At 49.0% G+C, this 27,386-nt stretch overlaps 2 protein-coding genes across 9 annotated transcripts in view; one reads left to right on the top strand and one right to left on the bottom strand.

The window, feature by feature from the left end:
• Scap (SREBF chaperone) overlaps positions 1–1,747 on the top strand; it is a 68,857-nt gene extending 67,110 nt beyond the window's left edge. For all 3 annotated transcript variants that reach the window (XM_074059598.1, XM_020163388.2, XM_074059597.1), the window contains 5 exons: positions 314–396; positions 507–673; positions 817–897; positions 1,067–1,273; positions 1,363–1,747. In XM_074059598.1, coding sequence (XP_073915699.1) covers positions 314–396; positions 507–673; positions 817–897; positions 1,067–1,273; positions 1,363–1,608 — 784 coding nt within the window. In that variant the 3' untranslated portion in view covers positions 1,609–1,747. The remainder of the gene's footprint in view (positions 1–313; positions 397–506; positions 674–816; positions 898–1,066; positions 1,274–1,362) is intronic.
• Positions 1,741–27,386, bottom strand: Ptpn23 (protein tyrosine phosphatase non-receptor type 23). 6 transcript variants are annotated; one of them, XM_074059594.1, is made up of 25 exons: positions 27,192–27,385; positions 18,010–18,084; positions 10,488–10,615; positions 10,182–10,258; positions 9,541–9,590; positions 9,286–9,417; positions 8,891–8,971; positions 8,687–8,818; positions 8,553–8,600; positions 8,126–8,182; positions 7,976–8,034; positions 7,727–7,806; positions 7,495–7,609; positions 7,336–7,401; positions 6,832–6,977; positions 6,230–6,541; positions 5,997–6,151; positions 5,755–5,906; positions 5,500–5,679; positions 3,655–5,413; positions 3,378–3,562; positions 3,169–3,273; positions 2,955–3,093; positions 2,763–2,876; positions 1,741–2,694 (listed from the first exon to the last, which is right to left on the bottom strand). In XM_074059594.1, the coding sequence occupies exons 1-25, from the start codon at positions 27,273–27,275 to the stop codon at positions 2,206–2,208; spliced, it is 4,920 nt and encodes a 1,639-aa protein (XP_073915695.1). In that variant the 5' UTR covers positions 27,276–27,385; the 3' UTR covers positions 1,741–2,205. The 6 variants fall into 6 exon arrangements, with proteins under 6 accessions (XP_073915695.1, XP_073915696.1, XP_073915691.1 ...); XM_074059595.1 differs by having other exon boundaries at positions 1,741–2,679; XM_074059590.1 differs by having other exon boundaries at positions 2,763–3,093; positions 27,192–27,386.

Raw genomic sequence — 27,386 nt, 5'->3', positions numbered from 1 at the left:
TCCTCCACTTGTTTTTGCTTTTACAGCTGTGCCCGACATTCACCAGATACCACCTTACATGTATTAGCTCATTTAATTCTCACAACCACTGAGGTAGGCACCTTTACTTCCACCTTGCATGGTTTCTTCTTTTTGCAGTACTGAGGTTTGAACTCAGGGTCTCATGCTTGCTAGGAAGGTGCTCTACCACTTGAGCTACAACCCCAGCCCCACCTCGCTTCCCCCGAGCCTCATTTGGCTCTAGTCCTTTCATGTCACTTTCTGAACTGGTCCTATCTTGCTGTGGGAGAACCACTCTGCTCTTTTCTTCCAGGATTGTGGCAGCTCGGCTCAATGGTTCCCTTGATTTCTTCTCCTTAGAGACCCACACTGCCCTCAGCCCTCTGCAGTTCCGAGGTCAGAGAGCCAGGGGCAGACATATCTGCACATGGTGGGGAGGTAGGGGGTGAGGGGGATGCCTGCCAGATGCCTTCCAATAGGCCTCTCACTGAGCCCATTGTCCTTAGGGACCTCAGGGCGGGGCGGTTCTCCCTCATCTCCTGTGTACAGCAGCAGCGATGCAGTGGTCTGTCACCTGACCCACACAGTGCCCTGTGCACACCAGAAACCCATCACAGCCCTAAGAGCTGCTGCTGGGCGCCTGGTGACTGGTAGCCAAGACCATACCTTGAGAGTGAGTAGTTTTCTGTCTGGGCTGGGGAACTGCATGGACCAGAGTGGGGCTACAGGAAACCTGGAGGAATGATAGACAGCAGTTCCTGGGCCAACGTCTAGCTTGGAAAGTCCCAGAGCCTGCTCTTCCCTATCTTATCTCAGGTGTTCCGTCTGGAGGATTCGTGCTGCCTCTTCACCCTGCAGGGCCACTCAGGGGCCATCACGACTGTGTACATAGACCAGGTGAGGTGGAGGGACCCCAAGCCAGCTAGTGGCCCTTGTGTTGTTTCCCGAGGACTAGCCTCCAGGGCCTTCGATGAAGCACAGGACCCCGTCCCTTGGGATATGGGAGACACTGTTGATAAAGGCACTCTGTCACAGTGACCCCAATCCTCTGGTCCTTTTCTCCCAGACCATGGTGCTGGCCAGTGGAGGACAAGATGGGGCCATCTGCTTGTGGGATGTGCTGACTGGCAGCCGGGTGAGCCACGTGTTCGCTCACCGTGGGGATGTCACCTCCCTTACCTGTACCACCTCCTGTGTCATCAGCAGTGGCCTGGATGACCTCATCAGCATCTGGGACCGCAGCACGGGCATCAAGCTCTACTCCATTCAGCAGGTCAGCAGGTGGGGGGTGGGGCACAGTGTTCTTGGTGCTTTGGGGAAGGACTTGAGACACTGAAAGGTCTCTTCTGGCCCTACCCCCAGGACCTGGGCTGTGGTGCAAGCTTGGGAGTCATCTCAGACAACCTGCTGGTGACTGGTGGCCAGGGCTGCGTCTCCTTTTGGGACCTAAACTACGGGGACCTGTTACAGACAGTGTACCTGGGGAAGAACAGTGAGGCCCAGCCTGCCCGCCAGATCCTGGTGCTGGACAATGCTGCCATTGTGTGCAACTTCGGCAGTGAGCTCAGTCTGGTGTATGTGCCCTCTGTGTTGGAGAAGTTGGACTGAGGGTGGGTAGTAGCTGAGACCTCTGGGCTGGCTGCATGGGGGCCTCCCTGTAAGTCTGGACTGCTGTTGGGGCCAACACACTGGACCTAGACTGGGGGTACTGCTTCTTGACTGTAATATTAAACTTTTTAAAAAATTACATTTGCTAGAGGCTTGAGCTACTTGTGTCTGCCCTGAAGGAGCTGCCCAAGAAATGTATTGTGATGTGGATGGCACATGGTGGAGGACCAGTGAGCCAGAATGTGGGAGCCTCCCTAACTTAAATACTCATTTCAGAGGCTGGCCTACTATCTCCCAATGTGATACTAAGCTTTCAATCGTGGTGTTCCTGAGGCAGTACTGGGTGGTCTCAGACATTGGCCACAGAACAGGTTTATTATTTGATTAGCAAAGAGCTGGGGAAAAAAAAAAAAAAACCATCAGGTCCCACAAAGGAGCAGAACCTGGCTCAAGGCGCATCTCCATCCCACAGAGGTGCACACTGGGCCAGGTGGGGCAAAAGGCAGCAGGAATAGAAATAAGAGGCTGTGCCCACCCAGAGAGGCTGGTGGGGCATGAGAGACAACGTAGTGTAAGGACCAGGCAGGCAGGGCCTGTTCAGGTTTTGTTGAGTGTCCAAAGTGGATCCAGAAGGCTGAGGGGGTCATCAGTAGGCTGGGCAGCCCTCAGACCTTGCCCGTTGTGGGCCTGCAGAAAGTTCTGCTTGCTCATTCGCTGCTTTCCCCGCAAGGAGCTGTCCAGGGAAAAGGCTTCTGGGGTCAAGGAAGCCAGCAGCTCCAGGGATGAGGAGGGGGGCCCAGGCCCCAAGCTGGGCGCTTCAGGCACGGGCTGCTCCTCCTCAGACTGGGGGGCCTCAGGCTGAGGTGAAGAGAGGGGGGGTGGGGAGGAGGCTGGGACTGGGGGGGGCTCTGGAAGATTGGCTGGTGGGAGACCTGGGGGTGACTCTGTAGGGCCTGGTAGGTTGACAGCTGGAGAATCCAAGCCCCCAGGAGACCGGATGCTGAGCTTGGCAATAGTAGCCTGGATGGAACTGATGGGTACATCCCCGCCGAGGACCAGGTCCTGGGAATCCTGAGGAAGGGGATTCTGAGAAGGGAGGGTCAGTGAGGAGATTCAGTAGGATGTCCCAGCACTCCCCAAGAAACCTTCCTCACCTTCTGGCTGCTGTTCACGCCAGCCAAGGGTTTGCATGGAGGGGGCACACCATGGCGCTGCAGGACCTGTTCCACATGCCTCACCAGGGCCTCATGGCAGAACCTGAGATGCAGCTGGAGAGGTGCGTGTGGCCTGTCAGCTGGGCAGGGGCCGTGACCACAGGGCAGAGGCCCATCCCTCACCAACCTCACCTTCTCCTGTAACATGTGCTTCCTCTGTTGTCGCATGCGCCGCACCAGCTGAGGCAGCTCAGGAATCCCATTCCCGGCCTCCACCTCCTGCACAGCTGCGTAAAGCAGTGCAAAGGCTCCCGTGCGCCCAACACCGGAGCTGTGGTAAGAAGGGGTCTGAGAGCAGGCATGGAGCCCACAGGGGAGGATCCTTCAAGTAGCTGCCTGTCCCTACCTGCAGTGCACAACAACTGGCGTGTGCAGGGGCCGCTGGTGCAGGTAATGCGCGTGCACCTCCTGGATAAAGCGCAGCAGGTTCCCAGGGCTGTCGGGCAGGCCTCTGCGGGGATGGGTCACGCATGAGCCAGGCCTGATTGGAGGCCTTCACCCCTCACAGCACCAAGCGTACACCCCCACTATCCCCATCCAGGGCACTGGACGCACAACTCAGGCCACGTGGGGAAGTGGAGGTGCACGAGGGAGCGCTTAAGGCTCTGGTCACGGAACTGCAGGCTTAGCACACGTTCCACGTGGGTTTCTGTGGTGCGGACGCTGCTCAACGCCAGGCTCAGGACCCCATGCACCATGGGCTGGCCCCTCTCTGTGGGGAAGTAGCGTGCCACCTTTTGCTGAGGGGAAGACAGGACAGTTGGGGCTAGTTTTCCAGGATTCCCTGCCCCAAAATTCCCTGAAGAGCACCCACCTAACCGCTCCCTCTCACCTTCTCCATCTCAGCTTCAGACACCAGCATGACAATAACTGACACTTTCTGCTCATGCACCATGAGCCAGAAGTCAGCAGCTGTGCCAGGAAGTGGGGCCTGGGTGGCCACTAAGGGCGGGCAGTATGGCGAGAGCCCCTCCACACAGCTAGCATTGATGTAGTCATCCTTGCCCGAGCGAAGCACCACACGATTACTGTCATAGGGCATGACATCCTGGTGTCGATTCTTCAGCGAGTAGCAGCGGGCAATGGCAATGGAACGGCCTCGGGCGTCGTGTTCCTGAGCCTCTTGCAGCTCCCGCCAGACAGTGTCCAGTGCCCCCATGTCACCCAGTTGGCCTCGAAAGGTCTCCAGCTCCTGCTGCAACTGCCGCAACCTCTCAGGACACTCATAGGGGTCCCGCTCAATCAGCCGTAGGGCCTGAGGCCGCCGGCCCTCAGCTGCATCCACCTTGGTAGGCTGCAGCAGGGGCTGCCCACCTCCAGGAGGCTGAGCACCACCATGCTGGCTCTCGGGACTAGAAGATAGCAGATCTGCAGCCGAAGTGCCTCGGCGCAAGCATGGTGGTGGCTCGGCTGCTGGGGGCCGAGAGGGCACTGGGCCAGGCCCTGGTGAGGGAGCAGGCGAAGGCACCAAGTGGGGACTAGGGGTGGGTGGGCCAGCAGGTGGGGGCCCACGAATAGAAAGAGAGGCTGCCTGGGAGCCCAACGGCCTGGGAGAAGGGGCAGGGGCATATGCTAGGGTGGGATGTGGAGGCTGAGGGGGTCCAGGGCTGGGGAAAGGCAGAGCCCCTGAGTGGGAGGGCAGAGGGTCTTGAGAAGGGCCAGGGTAGAGTTGGGTGTGCAGGGGCGGTGGCGGCTGCCCTAGGACACCAGCCTGAGGGGGAAAAGAATAAGGGGGCTGTGGTGGTAGGATTCCTGGGGCCTGGGGTGAAAACAGATGTGGATGCTGGAATGTCAGAGGCTGCTGGGGGGGATGAGGCCCAAATGCCACCCGTGAAGGATGAGGCTGGGGTTGGGGGCCAATCCGGGGGGCTGGAAAGCCTGTGGGGATCCCAGGAGAAAAGTGGTGCTGTGCTGAGGGAGCTGTGAGGGGCTGCTTGGTTCCTAAAGAGTATGTATAGGGTGTGCGCAGGGGCTGTGGCTGGGGCATGGGAAAGCAGGGCTGAGGCGGCACAGGGGTGGGGTTTGGCAGAGGTGCTGTGTGGCTGGAGATGGGGGCCTGGACACTGTCTACCGTGGTGGTTGCTGGCCGAATTGCCATGGCCAACTCAGGGCCTGAGAACTGGGGAGGTGGGGCTGAGGGCAAACCTGCAACTGGTGGAGGTGGCCCTACCCCTCCATAAGGACTGCTCACCACCCCATGCTGGGGGGAAGATCGGGGCACGAGGCCCAGCTCTGGTGTGTAGGTAGGTGCTGGATACAGGGCAGGCCCAGGTGCCATGGGCACTGCAGGGGGGCCTGAAGCCCTGGACTGCATCAGCTGGGTGGGGCCTGAGTAGGTGCCGGGGGGTACTGGTCCTGAGAGGTAGTGGGGTGCTGGGCCTGTGGAGCTGAGGAAAGGGCCAGGAGGAAAGTGCAGTGGGGTAGCAGTTCCCAAGAAAGGGTCAGGCAGCCGTGGGCCAGCCACCATGTCAGGAGGCAGGCTGCGCAGCTCCTCGGGTGGGTCTACTGTCTCCACAGTCTCACCCTCCTCCCTACGGGGCAGCAGTGGTTTGGGGGCCGTGGGCCGTGGTGGGGGCTTCTTCTTCAGCTCCCTGTGGAATAGGCAGAGAAGGCCAGCCACCATAAACCCAGCTGCCTGGGGTTGAAGCCACACACACAAGCCCAGGGCAACACCCACCTGTCCAGGAGCTGCTGGCGGGTTGCCTCTCGGGCCCGGCAGGTGGACTGTGCTCGTTCTAGCAGGGCAGCCACCTTGCTCTCCAGGTCTGCATAGAAGTCCTTGCCCTCCTGGGACTTCTTCATCAGATCCTCATAGGCTTCATATGAGGCCACCAGGGTCTGTAGTGTGGAGTTCCACCTGATGGGCAGAAGGGCCGGGGTGAGGCAAGCTGCCAGGGTGGGGCTTGGGGCAAGAACGCAGCCAGGTACTTACTTTTGGTCCAGTTCACTGAGCACCCTTCGGACAGCTGCATACTGCACATTGGCCTCTGTCAGCGCACGGAGGACGTTGTCCTGGGCAGCCAAGTTCTGTTCCAGATATACCTTCAGCTGGCCATACTTCTTCAGCTGCTCCTCAAACAGCTTCTGAGGGAGGGTGGGGGCAACACTCAGGGTTTTACTACCTGAGGATGAAGCCCAGAAGCACAGCCCCTCCACCATGCTTGCTTAGCCCACCTTCATCTCCGAGTGGTCAGTGGTAACCAGGGAGGCAGTGATGTCATCCTTCTGGATCAGCTCTCGCAGCTGCTGCTCAAGGGACACACGCTGGTCTCGCATCTCCTGCACCTTGGCCAGGATGCGCTTCAGGTTCTGTAGCACAGCCTTATCCTCTGGAGGCAGTAGCAGTCGGTGAGGCCAAAGAAACCCCCAGTTCCCAGCCTTTCCCCACAGCAATGGGCAGGGCTCACCTGGGGTAAGGGTGGGTGTGGGCAGGGCAGCCCGCACTTGGTCCAGTGGCCCACTGAGCAGGCGCAGGTTGCCGACATGCACATTCATGGCACGATGCAGCTCACTGTTGGTGAAGGAGGCCTTTTCATGCACTTCCATATACTTGGCCCACTCTCGCCTCACCTCTGCCAGTTCAGCCTTGGCCACAGCTGGGCCAGCCCCAGCCTGGCCTAATGCCTCCTGCAACTTCTGCTCTTGCAGCTCATCTTCTTCTAGCAGGTCCCGGATGTCCTTCAGAGAGGCTTCCACATCCGTGAACACACCCGACAGCACTGGGAGGCATTGAGGGGCAACCACTGAGGCAGGCAGACCATCCCCCACAGGACAAAACTGCCTGCTTGGGTCACAGCTTGTGATAGCCCAGTGCTTGCCAAATTCCACAGAACAGGGTGCACATGGTTCAGTGGTCCATGTACCCCCCAGGCATGCAGGGTACATGCCTCAGCCAGGGCTTAGAGAGCACGGCCTATATCCTCAGTGAACAGGGGACACGGGAGGAGGTCGTGGCAGATGACATACGTGTTACCCACCCACCTGCATGCTCTGTGCCTCACTCACTCACCTTGCATGGACTGGACGAGGTTCCTGACAGTATCGGGCCGGACACTGAGCGCTGCACACTTCTCCATGAGCTGGGGCGGGATGTGGCTGTATGCATCCAGGTTGTCCACTGTCTCAGGATCCAGCTGCATTGAATCCATGAACTGGCTGTGAGGGGCAACAGGATCAGATGGGCGCTGCCCACATTCCTTCCACGTGAATGGAGCCTGCTGGTACATGCCCCTCCACTGGAACTAGGTCTGAGGTCTAGCAGAGAAAAAATCACCACTCCAACCTCTACCGCTACCACACAGACCCAGCATGCCCAGCACTGCCGGAAACGGCAGAAGGACATCTTCCCTCCAAGACACAAGACCTTATAAATGTAGCCTATGAGACACTGGGTGGGCGGGGGAGGGCGGGAACAGTTAGGAAATCTGCTGTAAACAGAACAGACACATCACTCTCCTCACCCTCACAGCAGCACAATGTGTACCCCACATCCCATCCCCAGTCCCATACTTACTCCAGGACCTCATTCTTGTCCTCAATCTTGGCCATCATTTCCCGAAGCAGCTTGGCCTTCTCCTCGCTGAAGAAGCAACAGAGCAATTGCTAGAGCCCAGTACTTCAAGACACCAGAAGGCCCTCTGTGCCAAGGTCAAGGCCAGCCACTCCCACCTACCTATATAGTGATGAGGCTTCATGGGCAGCCATGGGTACCAATTTGGCAAAGATATCAGGACCCGTAACGGCTGGGTCTGTGGGGTTCACTGGCAAGGGCTTCACCAAGGGGGCTCCTGGTGGAAGGTAGGGGGTGGAGAGTGGGGTTAAATCACAGGGATTAGACCCCAAGCAGCCTCCTATCCCTCCATTTCCCCCACAATCCAGTCCTCTGCCTCCCTCAGCTCCCAGACCTTTTACAGGCTGAAGAGTGTCCAGGGCTGGGACAGCCTCATGGTAGATGAAGTCATTGTCCTTCTTGGCAGAATTGTACCTGGGGGTCAGGAGCAGGGGTAGTGAGGAACTGGGGGTGTCAGCAGGGATCCACAACCTAGATTCCCATGTAGGCTACTGCCACTGCTCTCTTGCACTGGTGGCTCCCTCCCAGGAAGGCAAAAGAACAAGACCCTTCACAGTAAGAGGAAACCCAATCCTGCACTCACTTTCCCCCAATAACGTCCATAGCGAAGCGAAGTGCATCTTGCACAGTGTCAGGCTGGCCCTGTGGGACAGAGACAGGAATAGGGCCCCAGCCCCAACCAAGGATAGCGCCCGCAGGGGTCTGAGGAGCAGCCAGGCCTCCCCAGCTTTACCTTGGCCAACTTGATGGCTTCATTAAGCTTGTCCAGGGCACTCTGCAAATAGGCCACCTACAGAGGGAAAAGCCTGGTTTGTACTTTTCCCCGTGGACTCCATCTCCTCCTGCCTCCCCACTTCACCATGCCTGGCCATGAGGTGACCCATGAGACAACAAGAAGCCTGGTCAACAGCACAAAGGTAGCATCCTCCAAAAGCCTCCCTCTCTATGGGGAGTCTACCCTGCCAATTCTCCTCAGACCTCTAGGGACAAGGGCTGTATGGGGGAAGAGGGATGCCAGGCCTAAAGCAGAATGATAGGCAGGGACGTGGGGATGAGACCTAGAGGACAACTCTTCACCCCATTCTGTGAAGGACAGGACAGAGCCAGGATCTCACAAGGCTGGAACCCATCCTAAGTGCCCCTCGCCACAGTCAACTCACCTGCTCCCCGAATTTCTGCTGCTCCTCAGCCTGCTTCCCCATGTGCAGCTGGGAAAGAAGAAGAGGCATTACGACCTGTCTCCTAAGCTGCAGCCTCTTGGCTCAGCCCAGACCCAGTGACCCTGTGCCCTCACATGAGCCACAGCTGCGAAGTAGTGGATCTTCATCTGCACCAGCTTCTTCCAGTCTTTCTGGATCCGGCCCAGCAGTGAGGCAGTGTCAGGATTTTCCAAGGCCCGGCAGGCCTCCTTATAGTAATCTACCACCTGCACGTGGGGACAGGGCCAGTTGGTGGGAATCAAGCAAAGCAAAGGCTTGCCCCTCATCCCTGTCCCTACCTGTGCACTGATGCGGGCCACTAGAAAGCTCTTCCTGTTGTCCAACATCGACTTCTCCAGCAGGCATTCCTGGGCCTGGCCCTGGGGCAACATATGCAGGTCACTCCCTTGCTCACCTGGAGGCCTTTCCCTTCCTGGGGGATAGGGAGGGATGGACCAAGGGACCCCCTCTTTTTTGACCTCTCCTTCAGCACAGCTTCCCCTACCCCAAGAAGCACCACTCTGCACCTAATCTGCCTGGAGGTTGGGAGCAAGGACTCCTGCTTGTCCCTCACTGCCACCTGCTCGTCCCTCACTGCCACCTGCTCATGGCTGGTTGAGGATCCAGACCTAACTGTATCCTCCCTCAGCCATCTCAGCCCCTGGATTCAGCTCCAACCAGGGCACCTCCTCACCAGCATGAGGTTGACGTTGAGAGTGAGAATCTGGCGGCTCATGTCGACACTGTAGGCCTGTGGGAAGTGCTCCCGCAGGTAGGCAAAGGCGCCTGCTGCGCACTGGAAGTGGGTGCAGGAAACCTTCATGCCCTGGGAAGAGGAGGGTGGCCTGTATCCACTCTATGAGGCCAGGTATTTCAAACTCTGGTGGCCAAGGATACTCAGCACCCTCTCTGGCACATCTGTATGTCTCACTACTGCCCTTTTCCTTACCTCCTCGGACACCCGCTTGTCCATAGCCCCCAGCATGGAGTGCAGAGCACCTGGGAAGGCAGAGGATAACGGTGTTAGGGAAGCCTGGGGATACTCCCAGTGTTGCCTATGCCTGTCTCAAGGTTGAAACATAGGACGCACAGCTATCATTCAGTCAGGAAAACAGACTGAGAACTGGGGCAGTCAGCCCAAGGATGCCCAAGCTGGAGTAAAAACAGAAGTGCAGCCAAGCCCTTCAGTCTCCTGCTCTGCATTTGGCAAGGGTAGGGGTAGAGGAAGTTAAGACCCCCATGCTCTTCCACAGCCAGGCTGAGGCTGACTTTCTGGGCAAGCTGGAGCCAGTCTTCTCCTCTTGCCTGAAGCAGCCCAAAGCTATAAGGGGAGAAGGGAGCACTGTCCAGTCAAAGAAGAAAGGCTCTCTCCCAGTCAGAGCACACAGTGACAACTGTATGTGGCTCAGCCAAACCAGCACAGGGGCTCCCCAGGGGCCCAGAAAACAGAGGAGCCAGCAGAGCTGTGGTGGAAGCAGTGGAGAGATCAGAACCCAGGTGTTTGCCCATCATTGGCCCATGGCCTTCGTGGCCATCTGAGATCCTGGGCTGGCAGGGCTGGGATTAGGAGCACTAGATCAGGCAACTCACCAAGATTGTAGAGAATACAGGCCTGCTCGTACTTGATGTCCTCATGGGCCACAGACTTGCCTGAGAAGATCTCGGTCCTGCAGACATGCCAAACCAGTCATCTAGAGGGTAGGAGCTGACTGGGGCCTCCCAGCCACCCCAGCATGGGGCTGGTGGGAGGCCTGGGGAGACTGCACTAGTCCATTTCCCATCCTGTGCAGCAAGGGGAGAGGAGGGAGAAAGGCACATGCCCACTACCCAGACACCCCCACTATTCCAGGCTCCCTCCAGGCTCCCCACTCTCCAGCCCTGATTTCCAGCTCTCACCAGGTGACAGGGACAGCAGCCTCCTGGCCAGAGCCCATGGGCACCCGACTCTGCAGGTAGTGGAGCTGGCCAAGGTACTTGCGCAGGACACTGCAGCCCTCAAAGTCCCTTGGGACACGAACAGCATTCTGGGGGGCAGGATGAGAGAAATAGTTCTGCCATCATTTGGATCCCACAAGGATCCAAAACCCATCGTTACAAGTATAGTCACTGGACAAACCATCCCACCAGCCAGGGCTTGTGGACTACGAGTTAGTCTCACGTTTCTAGAAGGCTGATTCCAACATGTTTTAAAATTTTTACTATACCTAACTTGACCAAAGTTCTGTATCTAAAAATACAGTAAGAGACATCCAGGGAAAAAAAATACTTGGATGTGCGTATCACAGCATTATTATATTATTATTACAGTACTGGGGTTTGAACCCAAAACCTCATACTTAACTAGGCAGATGCTCTACCACTTGAGCCACTCTGCCAGCCCATATCATAGCACTATTACCAGAGTCAAAAACTGGATGCCACCAAACTTTCCCTTAAAGAGAATTGTTTAACTTTTATCAAGGCTAGCCACACAAGGGAACATTCTGCAGCCGTGAAAAATAAAGACAAGGGTCTCTGCTGATTAATACACCAAGATGTCCATGGTGTAATACTAGGCAAAAAAGCAAGTAACAGGTGAATGGTATGATCTCACTTCTGTGACGCCACACACAATAACATGCAAGTAGAAATGTAGAACAAAAAGAAAAAAAAAAAATCCAGAAAACTTTGTGCCCCAAAATGTTGACAGTGACTACCTGTGTGTAATAAGATGAAAGTGATTTATCTTTTCTATACATGTATGCAGACATATATTATGCATTTGACAGAAATACGAATTTAATTCCTTATGTTGTTTATATATTTATATGGAACATTTTCAATTTTTATAACAAAGCTATTCCTATTTTGGGAAAAAACAGAACAAAGCAAGTGAACCTGGGTTCAAACAAACAAAAAAGCAGACAACATGCTCTGAAAAGCAGGTGCCCTGAGAGAGCTAGGCCAGAAGTGCTACAACCCTCACCTCCCCACCCTGTGTAGAAGATGAGGCCAGCAGCCTCCCGATTTCCACCTGAGTAGTTAGGATTATAGGTGTGCGCTGCTGCGCCCAGCATCAATCTCCTCTCATACAGGAGGATAATCTCCCCTTGGAGTAAGGCCTCTAGAATGCCCAGTGCAAGGATGAGCTGTGTCACAGTCACCTACTGAAAAGTTATGTCAGGTGTCTGTCCCACGGGGCACAGCTTCTCAAATCTAATCATTCTTATCACGTCCCTTCTCATGACCTCTGCTATATTCAAGTCCCACTTGGACTTGACACTTTCCTTTAAACCAACACACTGAAGAAAATTAGAGCCATAGCTGAAGCAGAAAAAGCCCTGAAATAACAGATTTGATGTGCTAGCCACACATTTTTTATACTCACTAAAGCACACACAAAAACATTAAAGTAAAACGAAATGATTTTGTACTTCTCAAAACCACCTTTGGGAAACAATGGAAGCAATTCTCCCTCCAGGTCAGACAGATCCACCTGCACCTGTCACCCTGCAAGCAATCAGCACCCTCATGTCTTAGTCTGGTCTGTCACTCTCATGAGCTGCAGAGGAGTCTGAAAGCAAGCTTATGTGTGCCACCTCGCACCTGTCAATTTTATTCCCTGCAATCACAGAGCCAAGACTAGTCCAGCCCCAGTTTTACAGATGAAACTGAGCCCCAGGACACTGAAGAGAATGGCCTAAAGCTTCCCAAATTGCATCCACCTTCCTTGTTCTTCTACATGTTGTTAAGATAAAAGGATAACTTGAATTTTACTCTCTGCTTTGGATGGCTGCTGTTAACATATTTTCTCTTATTCATTAAAAACTAGACTCAAGCTGGGCGGTAGTGGCTCCTATCTGTAATCCTAGCTATGTGGGAGGCTGAAATCAGGAGGATTGTGGTTTGAGGCCATCCCAGGCACATAGTTCATGAGACCCCATCTCAAAAGCCACTAGTGCAAAATGGACAGTACAGTGCTTTCTTTACAAGTGTGAAGCCCTGAATTCAAACCCTAGATCCACCAAAACAACAAAAAAAAGTCCTAGACTTAACATTTGTTCAGGGTGAGACCCAGTACTGCCAAAAAAAAAAGAAAACAATTTCGAGTGTTCTAAGTGGAAAATGCTCTATGGTTTCACGGGTTTAAGAAGCACAGATCTAGTCTAACTTCCCCATGAAGAAGCCAAGGCCCAGGAAGGGAAGCAGCTATCTGGGGCAATACATGCTGGGTTCCTGCTCCAAGGACTTTCCAGCCCACTGCTCTGCATGGGCTGCCACCCTACACTGCAGAGGATCTGCATCGGAAGAGGCTTTGGCAAAGCGTCAAAACTCCTCCTAAGTATTGTGAACATGTGCAATGTGTGCCTGTGTGTGCACAATGGTGGTAGTCCTGGGGATTAAGATCATCTCACTAGTTTTCAAACTTTGTTCAAATAAAATTCTTACTGAAAATTCAATTCCTGAGGAGGATTCTGGGAAGGTGACAGTTCAACTAAGAAGCACCAGAACTGTGTCTCTCCACAAAGACAACAACTCCACTGGTAGGCCATGCCTGAAGTCACTATTTCAGAACTCAGGAGTCTACTAAATAGTAAAGGCTTCCAGGGGAAGGCTTGACAGTAAATTATGGTTAATTTCAGTCCATTTCAGCTCCTGGTACAGCAGCAGTCACCTGCCCCATCCTCAGCACCTGGCAGGCAGCCACACACAGCTCAAGGAACAGCTTGTGAGAGTGATCCAAAAGGACTCTGTCCTCCCAATACAGGCCATGTGTACTCTAACTGCTGGTTGATGCTTCTGATCTCAGAGATGCAAAAACTCAAGACACCAAGCTAACTGTACCTCTCTCCATTGTGGCAAGAGCCTCCTCCATCTCTAGCTGAAGACACTCCCATGGGATTTAAAGACAAAGCACCATCCCACCCTTACCCTCCTTTCATGTTTCTCTTTTTCCTCCTTCAGGAGCATCTGAAAGATACACAGGGAGAATTAGAGAGCCATCCCACATGCCCAGGGAAAAGAGCAGGCTCAGAAGAGCCCTCAGAAGACCTTAATGTTTACACTTGAAATTAATCCTTAACACAGAGCCAGCCTACAACAATCAGAAAAACAAAACCAAAAGTCAGCAAGCCTTTGGTCTGGAGGTTTGGCTCAAGTAGTAGGTGCTTCCCTACCAAGCGAAAAGCCCTGAGTTCAAACCCTAGTACCTGCTAAAAGAAAACAACAACAATAAAAAGGTAGCAAACCCCAGGGAAGCAGGAAAACCTGATTTCCAGAAACACTACATCATTAGATTCAAATGCCTAGTTTTCAAGAACAAAAAAATTACACAGTGTACAAAGAAACAGGAAAGTAAGGACCATTCAAAATTAAAAAATAAACTGACAAAAACTGTCCCTGAAGCTGGATGTTGGTTGCTCATGCCTATAATCCTAGCTACTTGGGAGGCTGAGGTCAGGATTGTGATTTGAGGCCAGCCCAGGGAACTAGTTCATGAGACCCTATCTCCAAAATAACCAGAGCAAAATGGACTGGAGGCATGGCTCAAGCAGTAGAGTACCTGCTTTGCAAGTACAAAGCTCTGAGTTCAAATCTCAGTCCCACCAAAAAAAAAAAAAAAAAAAAAACCTATCCCTGAGAAAGACCAGCTAGACCCAAAAAAAAGTAGATACACTAGACAAAGACTTTAAAACAATCATCACGGCTGGGGATGTACCTCAGTGGTACAGCACTTGTCTAGCATGCATGAAGCCCTGGGTTTAATCCCAACCACCACAAAAACAAAAAAGCCTTGAAGGTCTTCAAAGAATTAAAATATATGCCAAAAAAAAAAATCAAGAAAATAACATATGAACAAAATGGAAATACAAGAGACACAGAAAACCCTCAAGAAACCAAAAGGAAATTCATTGAGATGAAAAATTCACTAGAGGGGTTCAAAGGCAGATTTGAGCAGGAAGGAAAAAAGAAGCAAACTTGAAGATAGGACAATTGGAATTACTGAGTCTGAGGAACAAAAAGGAAAAAGATTGAAGAAAAATGAACAGAACCTCCATATACAGTGTGGAAGGTCCTGAAGAGAAAATGGGCCAGAGACAATGGGAAGAAATAATGGTGAGAAATTCCAAATATGATTTGAAAAACATGAACACAAACATCCAAGCAGCTCAACAAATTCCAAGTAGGAATGATTCAAAGAGACCCACACTGAGATGTGATGATCAAACTCTGAAAGACCAAGACAAAACCTGAAAAGAAGCAAAGAGAAGCAATTCACCACACAAGGGATTGTCAAGAAGATCCTTAGCGGACATCTCTCAGAAACTTTGGTGACCAAAAGTCTGATATATTCAAAGCACTAAAAGAAGGAAGAACTGTCAACCAAGGATCCTATTGCTGGCAAAACTGTCCTTCAGAAGCAAGGAAGAATTCAAGGCAGTCCCAGATAAGCAAAAACTGATGGAATCTGTTAGACCTGCATTGTTAGAAATTCCTAAGGGAGGGCACATACGAGGCCCCGAGTTCAAACACCAGTACCGCAAAAAAAAAAAAAAGAAAGAAAAATTGAATTCATACACAGTATATATAAACATACCAATCAATTACACTCCTTCTTTTGGTGCCAAAAGACATATTCTTCTACACTTTCAAATCATAAATAAAAAAAATTTAAACCTTTTGTTATTCAAGTAGAAAAAGGTTTTTAATTACTCTAAAACAAAAGGGCAAGTAAAGTGACTGACTTTTAACAATTTTTTCGTTTTAAGAACTGCGTCACTGGGCACCAGTGGCTCACACCTGTAATCCTAGCTACTCAGGAGGCAGAGACCTGGTGGATCGCGGTTCGAAGCCAACCTGGGCAAACAGTTTGAGAGACCCTATCTCGGAAAAAACCCTTCACAACAAAAAGGGCTGGTGGAGTGGCTCAAGGTGTAGACCCTGAGTTCAAGCCCCAGTATGGGGGAAGAAGAAAAAAAAAAAAAGAACTGTGTTGCCTTCCTTAGAAATGAGGTTAAGTTGCTCCACTTAAACGTAATAAAAGCCACATGTAAAAAGCCCCCAGCTAACCTCACATTCAATATTGAAAACCTGGAAGTTCACTAATACCAGGAACAAGTCAAGGATGCCTGCTTTTGCCAACTCTATTAACATACAGGTTCCAGACAGAGCAATTAGGCAAGAAAAACAAATCAAAGGCATCCAAACTGGAAAGGAAGAAGTCAAATTATCTCAATTTGCAGAAAACATGATCTTTCAATCAAAAACTCCCAGATTTCCCCCAAAACTTTAAAAATAATTCTACAAAGTTGCATGATAACAAAATTAACACACAACAATCACTGTGTTTCTATACCTAACAATGAACATGTAAAGGAAATTAGGAAAACAATTGTTAATGATAGCATCAAAAAGAATAAATTAGGGCCCAGCACTGTGGCTTACACCTATAATTCGAGCTACTCAGGAAGGAGACAGATCAGAAGGATTATGGTCGATCATGATCTGTTGTCAGCCCCAGACAAAAATGTAAGACCTTCCCTGAGAAATAACTAAAGCAAAAAAAGGGCTGCAGGCATCGCTCAAGTGATGAAGTGCCTGCCTAGCAAGCTTGAAACCCTGAGTTCAAACTCCTCCAGTATTGCCCCCACCAAAAACTACTTGGAAATAAACTTAACCAAGAAGACAAAATTTTTAATGCTAAAAACTACAAAATGTTGCTGAAAGAAATTAATGGAGATACAAGTAAATGGAAGGATCGTGTATACATGTACTGGAAGCCTTTATTATTTTTTTTTTGTTTTTACTTTTTTGCAGTGACAGGCATAAAACCCAGGGCCTGTGCACGTTACTGAAGACTTAATATTCTTAACAAGGCAGTACTATCCAAACCAATCTACAGGTTTAAATGCAATCCCTATTGAAATCTCAACAGCACCCAGGGTTCAATCCCCAGCAGCCCCCAACCAAAAAAAATCAAGAATCTCAACAACGTTCTTTGCAGAAACACAAAAAACAATCCCAAAATTCATAGAAAATGTCCAGGCACCCAGGGCTGGAGGTAACTCAAGCGGTAGAATACCTGCCTGGTAAGCTCAAGGCTCTGAGTTCAACTCCCCATTCCACCACAACAACAACAAGATCCCAGCACTTGGGAGACTGAGGCAAGAGGATGGAGAGTTCCAGGCCAGCCTGAGCTACATAGTGAGGCCCTGTAGTAGAGCATTTGTACAAGCAAGTCCCTGGGTTTGATCTGGAGCACTGAAAAAGAAACCCCAAATCTCAAGGGATCCTAAATAGCTAAAACAATTTTGAAAAAGATTTCAGTTGAACTTACATTTCTTAATTTTGAAACTTACACAATCAAAACTGCGTGCTACTGGCATAAAGATAGTCATACAGATGAATGGAATAGAAAAGAGAGCCCCAGACACAAGCCCTTACATACACGGTGTTAAGGAACTGAATTGTGTCCCCTTCTCAAATTCATAGGCTGAAGTCCTAACCCCCAATACCTCAGAATTTGACAACTGGAAACAGGACCATTAAAGAGATGATTAAAACACACTGACAGTATAATTTCTGTTCTTATTAAAGGAGTTTAAGACACTGGCATACACAGAGAGGGAAGAGCTACTCACAAACCAAGCAGAGGCTGGTTGTGTGACTCAAGTGGTAGAATGCCTGCCTAATAAGCATGAAGTCCTGAGTTCAAACCCAGTACCACCAAAAAAAAAAAACAAGCAAAGAAGCCTCAGCAGAAACCAACCCTGTTGACACCGTGATCTTGGGTTTCTAGCCTTCAGTACTGTGAAAAAATTAATTTCTATTTTTGTTTGGCATTTCTACTAAATTAATACATATGGTCAAGTTGTTTTAACAAGGGTGCCAAGACCATTCAATGGGAGAAGGACAGTTTTTTCAACAAACAGTGCTAGGAAAACTGGGTATCCTCATACCAAAGAATAAAGGTAGACCCTTATCTTATACCACACAGAAAAATAAACTAAATATAGATTTAAAAAAAAAACCCTAAATGTGGGCTAGGGATGTAGCTCAATGATATAGTACTTGCTTAGCATGAGTAAGACCCTGGCTTCAATCCCTAGCACAGCAAAAGGGAAAAATTTAAAAAGTCTAAATGTAAGCGCTAAAACTATAAAACTCTTAGAAGAAGAGTGTTAACAAAGCACCAGTGGTTCACATCTGTAATCTTAGCTACTTTGGAGGCAGAGATCACGAGAATCAAGGTTCAAAGCCAGCCAGGGCAAATGGTTCAACAAGCGATCCTAGCTTGAAAATGCCCAACGCAAAAAAGGGCTGGTGGAGTGGCTCAAGTGGTAGAGTGCCTGTGTAGCAAGCATGAGGCTCTGAGTTCATACCCTAGTGCCACCACAAAAAAAAAAAAGAAACAAACAAAACAACAACTTCCTCCTACCTGTCTGAGCAATTCCAGCTTCTTCAGTTCCTCATTGTAGGCTTCTGGATTCTCTCCATAATTCTTCAGGACAAACTAGAGAAAGAACATAAACCAGTGAAAGATCAGACAGACAGACAGACACACACACCCTTTCCCCTGCTCTGCACAGGCTTTAGAGTCCAGACCCACAGCCTCAAGCCTATCTCCTGTACCACCAGAACTCTTCCTCAATGATGGGTAGCTCCAAGATGCTGAGTGTGGGAGCCTTCTCCTCCTTTGAGCACAAAGGAAAATAAGACTGGACATCCTGTGAGAACATCCTGCCAGGTCCTCTTCATACTATACCCCTCTCCACAAAGCCCAGAATTCTTCAGGCTCAGGAAACCAGGCTGAATTAGATGGCTAAGTGGGACCCTATAAGAATCCTAAAAAGGATCATGAGCTCAAGTCTCTCTTAAGGATTACATCCTGCTGTGTTCTGTGGTCCCACTCATAACCCTTAGCTGGTAACACATGCAGGCAAGAGGCACTAAACAAAAGTACAAGATCTTCTTCACCAACTTATCTTTTAAGCTGGGAAAGAACACCCTTGAAACAGGTGATCTGAGCTGAGTCAGACCCACTCACTCCACAAAGGACATTGACGACTAACAAGACTCCTGGGGGCCCTGGCCAAGGTCTGTTAGGTGGAGAGGGAAGGAAGGTAGGAATACTATCCAGTTGCGTACTCTCTCACACCTTGTCTGTAACCCATCCTTTTTTCCTGGAATCCCTTCCTAGGACCCAGAATCCAACGCTAAGGAATCAGCCACCTGGGAATCAGGGAGGCTGGTGACAGTTTCTGTCTGCTCTAGTAGACAGACAGAAAGGGAGAGGAAGGACAGACAGAAGGGAGGGTACTACTGAGTTAGTTACAGCACCATCCAGCTGCTTTTCCAATCTTTGGACCTTAATTCCCTCTTCTGTTGGTTTTACCCCCTGAAAGTTCCTGTGTCAGTGAGCTCTCTTCTACATCCTCCTGCCACCTCTGGCCTGGACAATCCACTCGTTCAAATCCATCCCTACCCAGTGGGTGGACTGTTTTTCTTAGCTAGGTGTGGTGGCTCAAGCCTATAATCCTAGCTACTCAGGAGGATCTTGGTCTGAGGCTAACCTTAGGCAAACAGTGAGACCCTATCTCAAAAATAACCAATGAAAAAAGGGCTGTGGAATGGCTCAAGTGATACAGCACCTGCATAGCAAGCATGAAACCCTGAGTTCAACTCCCAGTACTGCCAAAAAAAGAAAAAAAAATTGTCTAACACCACTCTGATATCAGTCCTAACTTTCAATTCTTTAGGGAAACACATACCTTTATGGGAAAAAAATAAACCAAACCATGCTTCTCTCAGGATAGTAAAATTATAAGAAGTGAGGTGTAATCTAAAGAGAAAAAGTATAATCTAAAACGACTGTGCTATAGGAACCTCCCAAAGCCTCTAAGCTCAAATCTAATCTTGGCAGAGTTCATTCATGACCCTTTACAACCTGATCCCAACAGCCTTCAAGGATTGTCCTTTAGCATCTCCCAGGGACATTCACCCTACTTTATGTTGGAATTACTGTCCTCAGCAAGGCCTCATTTACAATGTTGTCCCCACCTCTGTCAGATTATGTGTCCACAACAGGATCAAGCCAGTGAGCCCCTTACACCAAACAATAAGCAGCAAGGTAGGAGCCTTTTTAAATGGTGTATACTCAGCATAATGGTTGCCTTCCAGGAAATACAGAGGATAGATGAACAAATTACACTACAAAGAGACACTCGGGCCAGGCACCAGTGGCTCATACCTGTAATCCTAGCTACTCAGGAGGCAGAGATCAAGAGGATGGAGGTTTGAAGCCAGCCTGAGCAAATAGTTGTGAGAACCAATCCCACCCCCCAAAAAAAAAGGGCTGGTTGAGTGGCTCAAGGCTCTGAGTTCAAGCCCCAGTACCACAAAAAAAAAAAAGAGAAAGATAACTGAAAAAATTGAGAAGATGGGGCCTTTTAACAACCAGTCTTTTCAAAAAGTTAATGTATTTTAAAAGGTGGAGATGGGCTGAGGATGCGGCTCAGTGACACAGTGCTTGTCCAGCATGTGCAAGGCACTGGGTTCAGTCTACAGCACCCCAAAAACTTTAAAATAAAAAGGGGGAAGAGGCAGGAGACTATTGTAAAAGTGATTAAAGAGATGGGATAACTAAGTGCAGTATGAGAACTGTGACTGGATCTGAGTTTGAAAAAATAAGGCATAAAAGATATTTTGGGGTAACAGGTGAAATTTGAATATAAATGGCAGTAGATAATTATTACAGATTTTCTTAGGTGTGATAATAACACTGTAGATATGCAGGAGAATGTGCTTATACTCTTAGGAAATACATGTGTCCAGAAGTGCAAGGATGTCTAAAACTTATTTTCAAAGGCTCGTGATGGGTTGAGGGTATGACTCATTGGATCAATCTATGGAGTGGGGGAAGGGAGGGAAAGGGAGGGGAAGAGAGAGAGAGATGCTGAAGTGCTATAGTACCTGAAAAATACTTTCTCTTGAGTCAGTGTTAGTCTCTGAGAACATAAACGCCATGAAACAATCCCCTCCCCCTAGAAATATTCAATTTGCACAAACTGTAAACATAAAAACTTACTGATAGTTTTAGGGGGCTCATAGACACTCTGAAGCCCATTTATTGGCTCCTGGTTAATGAGCCTCACGCTGATTTATCTAACTACTTCTCCCTGCCTTCCCCCAACAAAACAAAAACAAAACCCACAAACATAAAATGTGGTCTATGCTATAAGGTGAACTTGACTATCTAAGCGGGAGTGCATTCTTTGAGCAATTCCATTTTAGTAGGAGGTTTTTAATTTGCCCACCCTCAGGTTAGAGAAAATAAGTAAATGTGCAGCCTGGAGGCCTTGGGGGATACAGACCAGAGGAAATCAGTGAGACCTGAGAGAGTCCTGGAAACAGGGCTTCACGTGGCACTACTAAGAACATCTGTCCCTACTATTCACACAATAGTGAAGGGGAGAGATACTGTCTTCACTCCCAGCAAGTTGTCCCTGTAGGTTCACCTGTGACCTATGTCCCAATGCTCCTGCAAGATGAGCAGCAAGACACTCACTGAGCTCATAGTCACTCAGTCTTTACCACACCCCAAAGAGGCGGATATGGTTATCAGACAAGGAGATGAGGAAACTGAGGCAAAAAGGTTAGGGCACTTGCCAAGGTCACAGGAATAATAAGTGATGGGGCAATGACCGAAACCAAGGCATTTGGGCTCCAGAGGCCATGTTCCTAACCACATGTTACACCAATCTGCTTCTTTTTTTAAAAAATAAGGTTCTCATAAACAGTTCTGAAAAATGTGCAGTGAAAATTAATACCTTGCCACACATGGAGGATTTTTTTTTTTCTGGTGCTGGTGATCAAACCCAGAATATTTTTTTAAACCCTAACAAAACCCTACAACTGCTGATCCTCTCTCACTAAAAGGAGAGGAAAGAGGCTGGTTGAAGGTCTCTGTGGCCTGGAATTCTACAGAACTCAGAACAGTTTGGCCAGGAAATTGAGGCTCCCAATGGAGAAGGCAGGCCTGTCAACAGACCAAGAGTAAGAATGCAGAGACACCGACAAGACCCCAGCACACCTATACAACTAACACACAGGAAACCCCAAGCCAGCCAAGCTTTGGAGCGCTTGAAGATCCTTTCCCAAGAGAATAAGTAACAAGTCTATTTAAGTGAGAACATGTTGAAGAATTCAGCATCCACTGGGAGTGGAGTGGGGAGAGGAAGGTAGTATAGGTAAAAAAACCTCCTGTAGTAAGAGACTATTTCCATTTCCAGAGAACTACCAAGAGAAAGGCCTTTTCCAGAAAGCAATGCCAAGATAGTGTTATAAGTCCTAACTGTGCCCCTGAGTTGCTCTAAGATCTGGGGTTGGTTTTTTTGAGTATTAAATGAAGTTAATATCGCTTGCCGTGTCTAACTCATAGAGCTGGCATAAAGACTTGTGCTATTTCCTAATCAGGGAAAGAGGATGGTCAGGTGCAAAGATTGCTTACAGTATGTTAAGACCTGTACTAAAGACTCACAAGCATCAACTCTTGATTCTCACAAGCTTAGAAGGTTCCACATTACAGATGAGAAAATCGAGGCTCAGATTAGGGATGTGATCATTTGTAACAGATGAAGGTCATCCAGCTCTAAGGGACGAAGAGAAGGTCTGGTTCCAGTGGCTATGCATTTTCCATGCTGTACTCTCCTATGAGGAGCACTGCATGGGCCCAGGCATAAAAACAGCACAGAACTGGGTAGCTAATGATCACTGGAAACACATCCTGCCATTACTTTGCAGATTAGCAAAATGGGGATCAAGAGATGAAGAAGGGTAGTGCTGGGATCCCAAGACTCCTGACCTTGAGGTAGTCCCTCTGCTTCCTTCTCTTCTACTAGCATGTTCTCATTCTTATATTACACTTTGTTCTTCATTAGACATAAATCTTCCAACTTCATCATGCTAATTAAACAGGCCATGTATCTATATTTTTTTCTTTTTGAGACAGAGTCTCACTGTTGCCCAGGCTGGCCATGAACTCCTGGACACAAATGATCCCCCCAGCTCAGCCTTTCATGTAGCTGGGACTAAAGGCAGGTACCACTGAACAGCATCATACCCATGTATTACATTGGCCACCACATACATGAGGTTTCTTTTTTCTCCACTTTCAGAGTTGACTCAAATGTAGGGCATTCTTTGAACTGTGCTACAGAAATACACATAAAATTGAGTTGCACATATAATAGTCACTTAATATAATACATGCTCAGCTGCTGAATTTCAAGTAAGAGAAAAAAATGCTGCCAAGGGAAATCTTCAGACCCTTGTCCATGTCAGCAAGCCTGACAGGCCAAAAAGCACTGGCCTGAAAACAGACTTTCAATCTTCCCCTAGTCTAACCGCACATAATATTCTAGGCCTCATTTCCACCTCTATTCTGAATGGCGCCTTGGCCTGTCTGAACAGTACAGTGAGAAGACTCAAGTTACATGTCCCAGAGGGTGCTAGAACTAGATTAGATCATTCAGCCAACACTCTAAGGCACTCCCCACACATAAGAATTTATTACTTCCTGAAAGGCAAGAATCTGGTCTAAACCCTTAGTGAAATGGTAATAGGCCTTTGGAATATGAGATTAAAGTCAGAGAATAATCACATGGACAATCCAGGTTACCTGTGCCTAGATTCGCTCTACTAGAAAACCAAAGAGGGAAGGCAGGCTCAGTCAGACCAGCTAAGTGACTCTAAGTCTGTGATAAGGCAGGTCACCACCACAGGTAACTGACCATGTTCCTCATTGCTGAGCAGCCAGGGGCATATTAGTCCTCTGGTCTGTGTGCACCTACATACATAAGCTAATTTTTCAATCATCATCTGGAAGAGAAAATAAAAATTCCACAAACCTGAAAAAACAGGCTCTACCTAGATGTGAATAAGATGAATAAGAAGAGGCAACAAACATGTGTGTTCTGTGGTGCATGTCAACTGAGTATGGGACAAAAGACTTGTCTGAATTTAGGAGGGTGTTACAACTGTCAGGCAGCTGAAGGGACTCTGCTGAGGAACAGTTCATCTTGGGTGATAAGCAGGAGGAAAGGAATGCCAGTAAGGACCTGAGCCAGGGCAATGATTCTGGAGGAAGGCTGAAAGTTCCGATAGAGAGGACTGGGAAGTGGAGTTTCAGAGGCAGGGCAGTGAGCTGGTGACAGGACTGAACAGCAGGCAGTTTCTCTAGAGGACCTTGATAGAAAAGTGGAGATTCAGAGATCAGTTCAGCCACAGTGAGAGAAGGCAACAGATGGTACCCCTGCCGTTAATGGGTTACTATGTGCATCACCAGAAAGTAAGCTCTATGAAGGCAGGTATTTTTATCACCATATTCCCAGGGCTTGCACATAATAGGCACTCAATAACTATTAGTTCAATGAATGAATCAGGGCTGGATGCATCATCTCAGCCTAAGTGAGCTTGACTTGAGCTCAAGTGCAGTTGGTTAAAGGCAGGTGTTGAGGATGGAAAAAACTTCAAACACTAACACATGTGCCCAAATCATTTACTGATAAATTTCCTAAGAGTCATCCTTCATCTGTTTCCAGTGAGTTAGCACTGTGGCCCCCAAAGCACAGGTAAGTGGGTGTAGGTGGGTTGAGAGTATAGCTCAGCGGTAAATCACTTGCTTGCTAGCATGTGTGAGCCCACAAACATGGGTTCAATTCCCACAAGGCCAGTAGCACTTGTCCAGTAAAAAATTACATGGGCCCAGTGTGTCAACCTAAAACTTAGCACTGCAGTTCAAGACCAACTTGCTCTTCTCCTAGCTCCTATTTCACATCATCCCATAATGACATGGAAGGAATGTCATTGAGGATGAAAAATCAATACTGTTAAAAGAAAAACCCTTGACAAGTTTAAATTTAATGGGTTTATCTGAGCAAAAGCAAAAAACACAAAGATGCATAAATAGAGCAGTCTTCCAACCAGAGCAGCTTCAGAGAACTCTAATCAACAGGATCTGACATTTAGAGAAAAACAGGCACAGAAAACTTAATTGACTCCAGTTTAATGAATTAGTTACACCTTAACTAGTTGAGCATTTATAGTTTAATTAGTTACTTGGCTATAAGGCCTCCTACAACCAATCAAACCTCAATTACTATGATTGAACTCTGTATTGGTTTCGTGTCTTGGGCCTAGTGCCAAGTGCCCAATCCAAATCTATAGCCTCCCCAAAATTTTATTTAACAATACTAAGTACCATGAAAGGCTTTGTCAAAAGCCTAGCCCTCATAAAGAAACATCTGTCTAGAAAACTTCTATTCATCCTTTAAAACCCACCTCTAGCAAGCCTTCCCTGATGGCCCCTCCTTAGGATGGTACCTCTGTACACTGCAATTATTTCTTAGACTAATATTGTCATTCTTTTAAATTTCCTCTACTATGATATGAACTCCTTGGGGGTGGGGGCCTGTCTCTTTATTTATCTGATTACCAGGCTCAGCATACTGCTTGACAGGCTGACATAAATAGAATCATTTTTTATACTACCTTCCTAAGTTAAATTCTACCCCTTAGCTCTAGCACTGGAACAGTTCCCACAGTTTAGACCAAGGTTAAAGAACAAGGGGCCCAGAGGCAAAAGGCAAAGCAGTCTCTAGTAAGGGAAGTTAAGAGTGCCTATGGTTCTTGAACACCACCTCTCACAGAAGCCCAGGTGCTTTCAAGGAAGTCCTTGCTCATACAATCCTTGCTGGCTACAGGAGAGTGGCCAGATCAACAAAGGCTAAATTCAGGCAAAAATATCTTTTAGGAGTTTCTGTGCTGAAGTTTTGTTTGATTTTTGAGACTGGCCTCGAACTCATAATCCTCCTTCCTCAGGCTCCCGAGTGCTGGGATCAAAGGTATTCAACACCACACCTAGCTGGACTGAGATTTTATCCACTGGATTTCCATATATCTAGGGTCACCATCCAACTAAATCCCCTCTCAACTGTCTTTCAATCACTTGAGAAACATTTTCCTGACATCCAATTATGTAGTGGGTACAGGCCCAGGCTTAAAGGAACATGGAGATGCCTCTCATGTATTCCAATAGAATGGGGGAGAGGGGACTTAAAACCTAACACATATAACTGTCATCAAGGAAAAGATGGAAAAAGTTAGGGGAACCCAAAAGGTAAAGATTAATCGAGATAAAAGGATTAAGGAAGGTTTTGTGGGAGAGCTTCAACTGGACCTTGAAAGATGGAGAGAGGCTGGTGGAATGGCTCAAGTAGCTGAGTGTCTGCCTAGCAAGTGTAAGGCCCTGAGTTCAAGCCCCAGTACCACAAAAAAACAAAAAAAAACCCCAAACATATAGTGGGACCTTAATAAATGCTGAAAGAACTGGGCTTAGTAAGGAAGAACTCTAAATGGGAAACTAAAGATCTAGGCTTTACTCTGTAAAACTAGAAAACAAGAGTTTTGCTGTGCTTTAGGAAAATTCATCTAGTTGTATTTGTATGAAATAGCAGATGTGGAAGAGTAAACAAAACTTTAGATCAGTTAGCAATTTCCTGGTTTTACAGATAAGGAAAATAAGCGTAGGCTGGGGGTGTGCCTCTTGAGGCAGCCCTGGGTTTGATTCCTAACACCATCAATACATAAATGAAACAGTGCCTGAATGGAGGTAGTGGTGGTGGGAAGAGGTGGAAGACAGCTTCGTGGGAAACTACTTCCAAACTCATTTTTTATTCTTGTTTCTTTTCCCAAGCACCCCCAGTGAGTGGTGTGCCATCTACATCACATCACAGCTGCTGCTTTACTGTGGCAGCCGCTGTGCTAAAACCCTAAGATCTCCCACCTGCAACAGCCTCCTGGTTGGTCTTTTTCACTGCTGCTCTGGCCCTCAGTGCTACTTGGTAGCCCTTCCGAAAGCAGCAGCTGTCTCACAGAGGACCTGGTGCTCAATCACCACACCTGATGTCACCACAGAAGCCCCCTGCCTTGGTAAACACCAAATTTGCCTGTCTGCTCTACCCAACACAATGACTGGCAAAGTACCCCCGCTTCCAAGAACTACAGCTCTGCTTATGTCGTCCAGGCAGTTATAAAAAGCAGAAGCCCTCCTAAAAACAAGAAATTGTGTCTTTTAATCCAAAAGGCCTTCCGAATAGGCTTCTTCTTGTGAGGAGACCTTACAGAATTGCAGTCTCAGTGCCAAAGACCCCCCACCAGCTAGGGTCGGGCATTCCTCTGGGCCACCAGAGATAGCGTCTTCAACCCACATTCTGAGCCAGCCTCTGTCCCAGTCGGGACCGTGGGCTGACAGCCCACCAAGGGCCTGGGTCTGAGCCCGCTCCGGTGGGGCAGTCCTGCCATAGAGAAGGGGCGGGGCAGAACTGGGTCCAGAGCGTCACACCGAGGAAGTGGGGCGCCTCGATGGAAACTCCTGATGGTTCAGGGCAGAAGTCGTGAAGCGGGTTCCGACAAGGATGCGGGTGCTAGCCGGAGGAGAGCAGGGAAGGAAAAGATGGTCTGCGGAGAACCGGCCTCACCCGACCGTGCGATGGGGCCTGTGCTGGGATGAGAAGGCAGGGGGCGTCACGCGCCGGCAGGGATGGGGGGAGGCGCGCTCACCTTCTTCACGGCTGGTTGGAAGTGGAAGTCACCGGCCTCCTTCAGGTCTAGCCAGATCATGGGCATACGAGGAACGGCCTCCATGGCGGCTAGCGCCTAGCGGCCAATCGGCCGCTCCTCTCCCTGTTTCAGCTGCTGGCTCAGCCGCGCGCACAAGCCCGCCCCTCCACGCCGGAAGTCACTCATCACGAGGTG

This window comes from Castor canadensis, chromosome 17 (assembly GCF_047511655.1).
Source record: "Castor canadensis chromosome 17, mCasCan1.hap1v2, whole genome shotgun sequence".
Taxonomy (NCBI): domain Eukaryota; kingdom Metazoa; phylum Chordata; class Mammalia; order Rodentia; family Castoridae; genus Castor; species Castor canadensis.
Note: the sequence above shows the minus strand (reverse complement) of the source record. Positions and strands in the feature narration are given on the sequence as shown.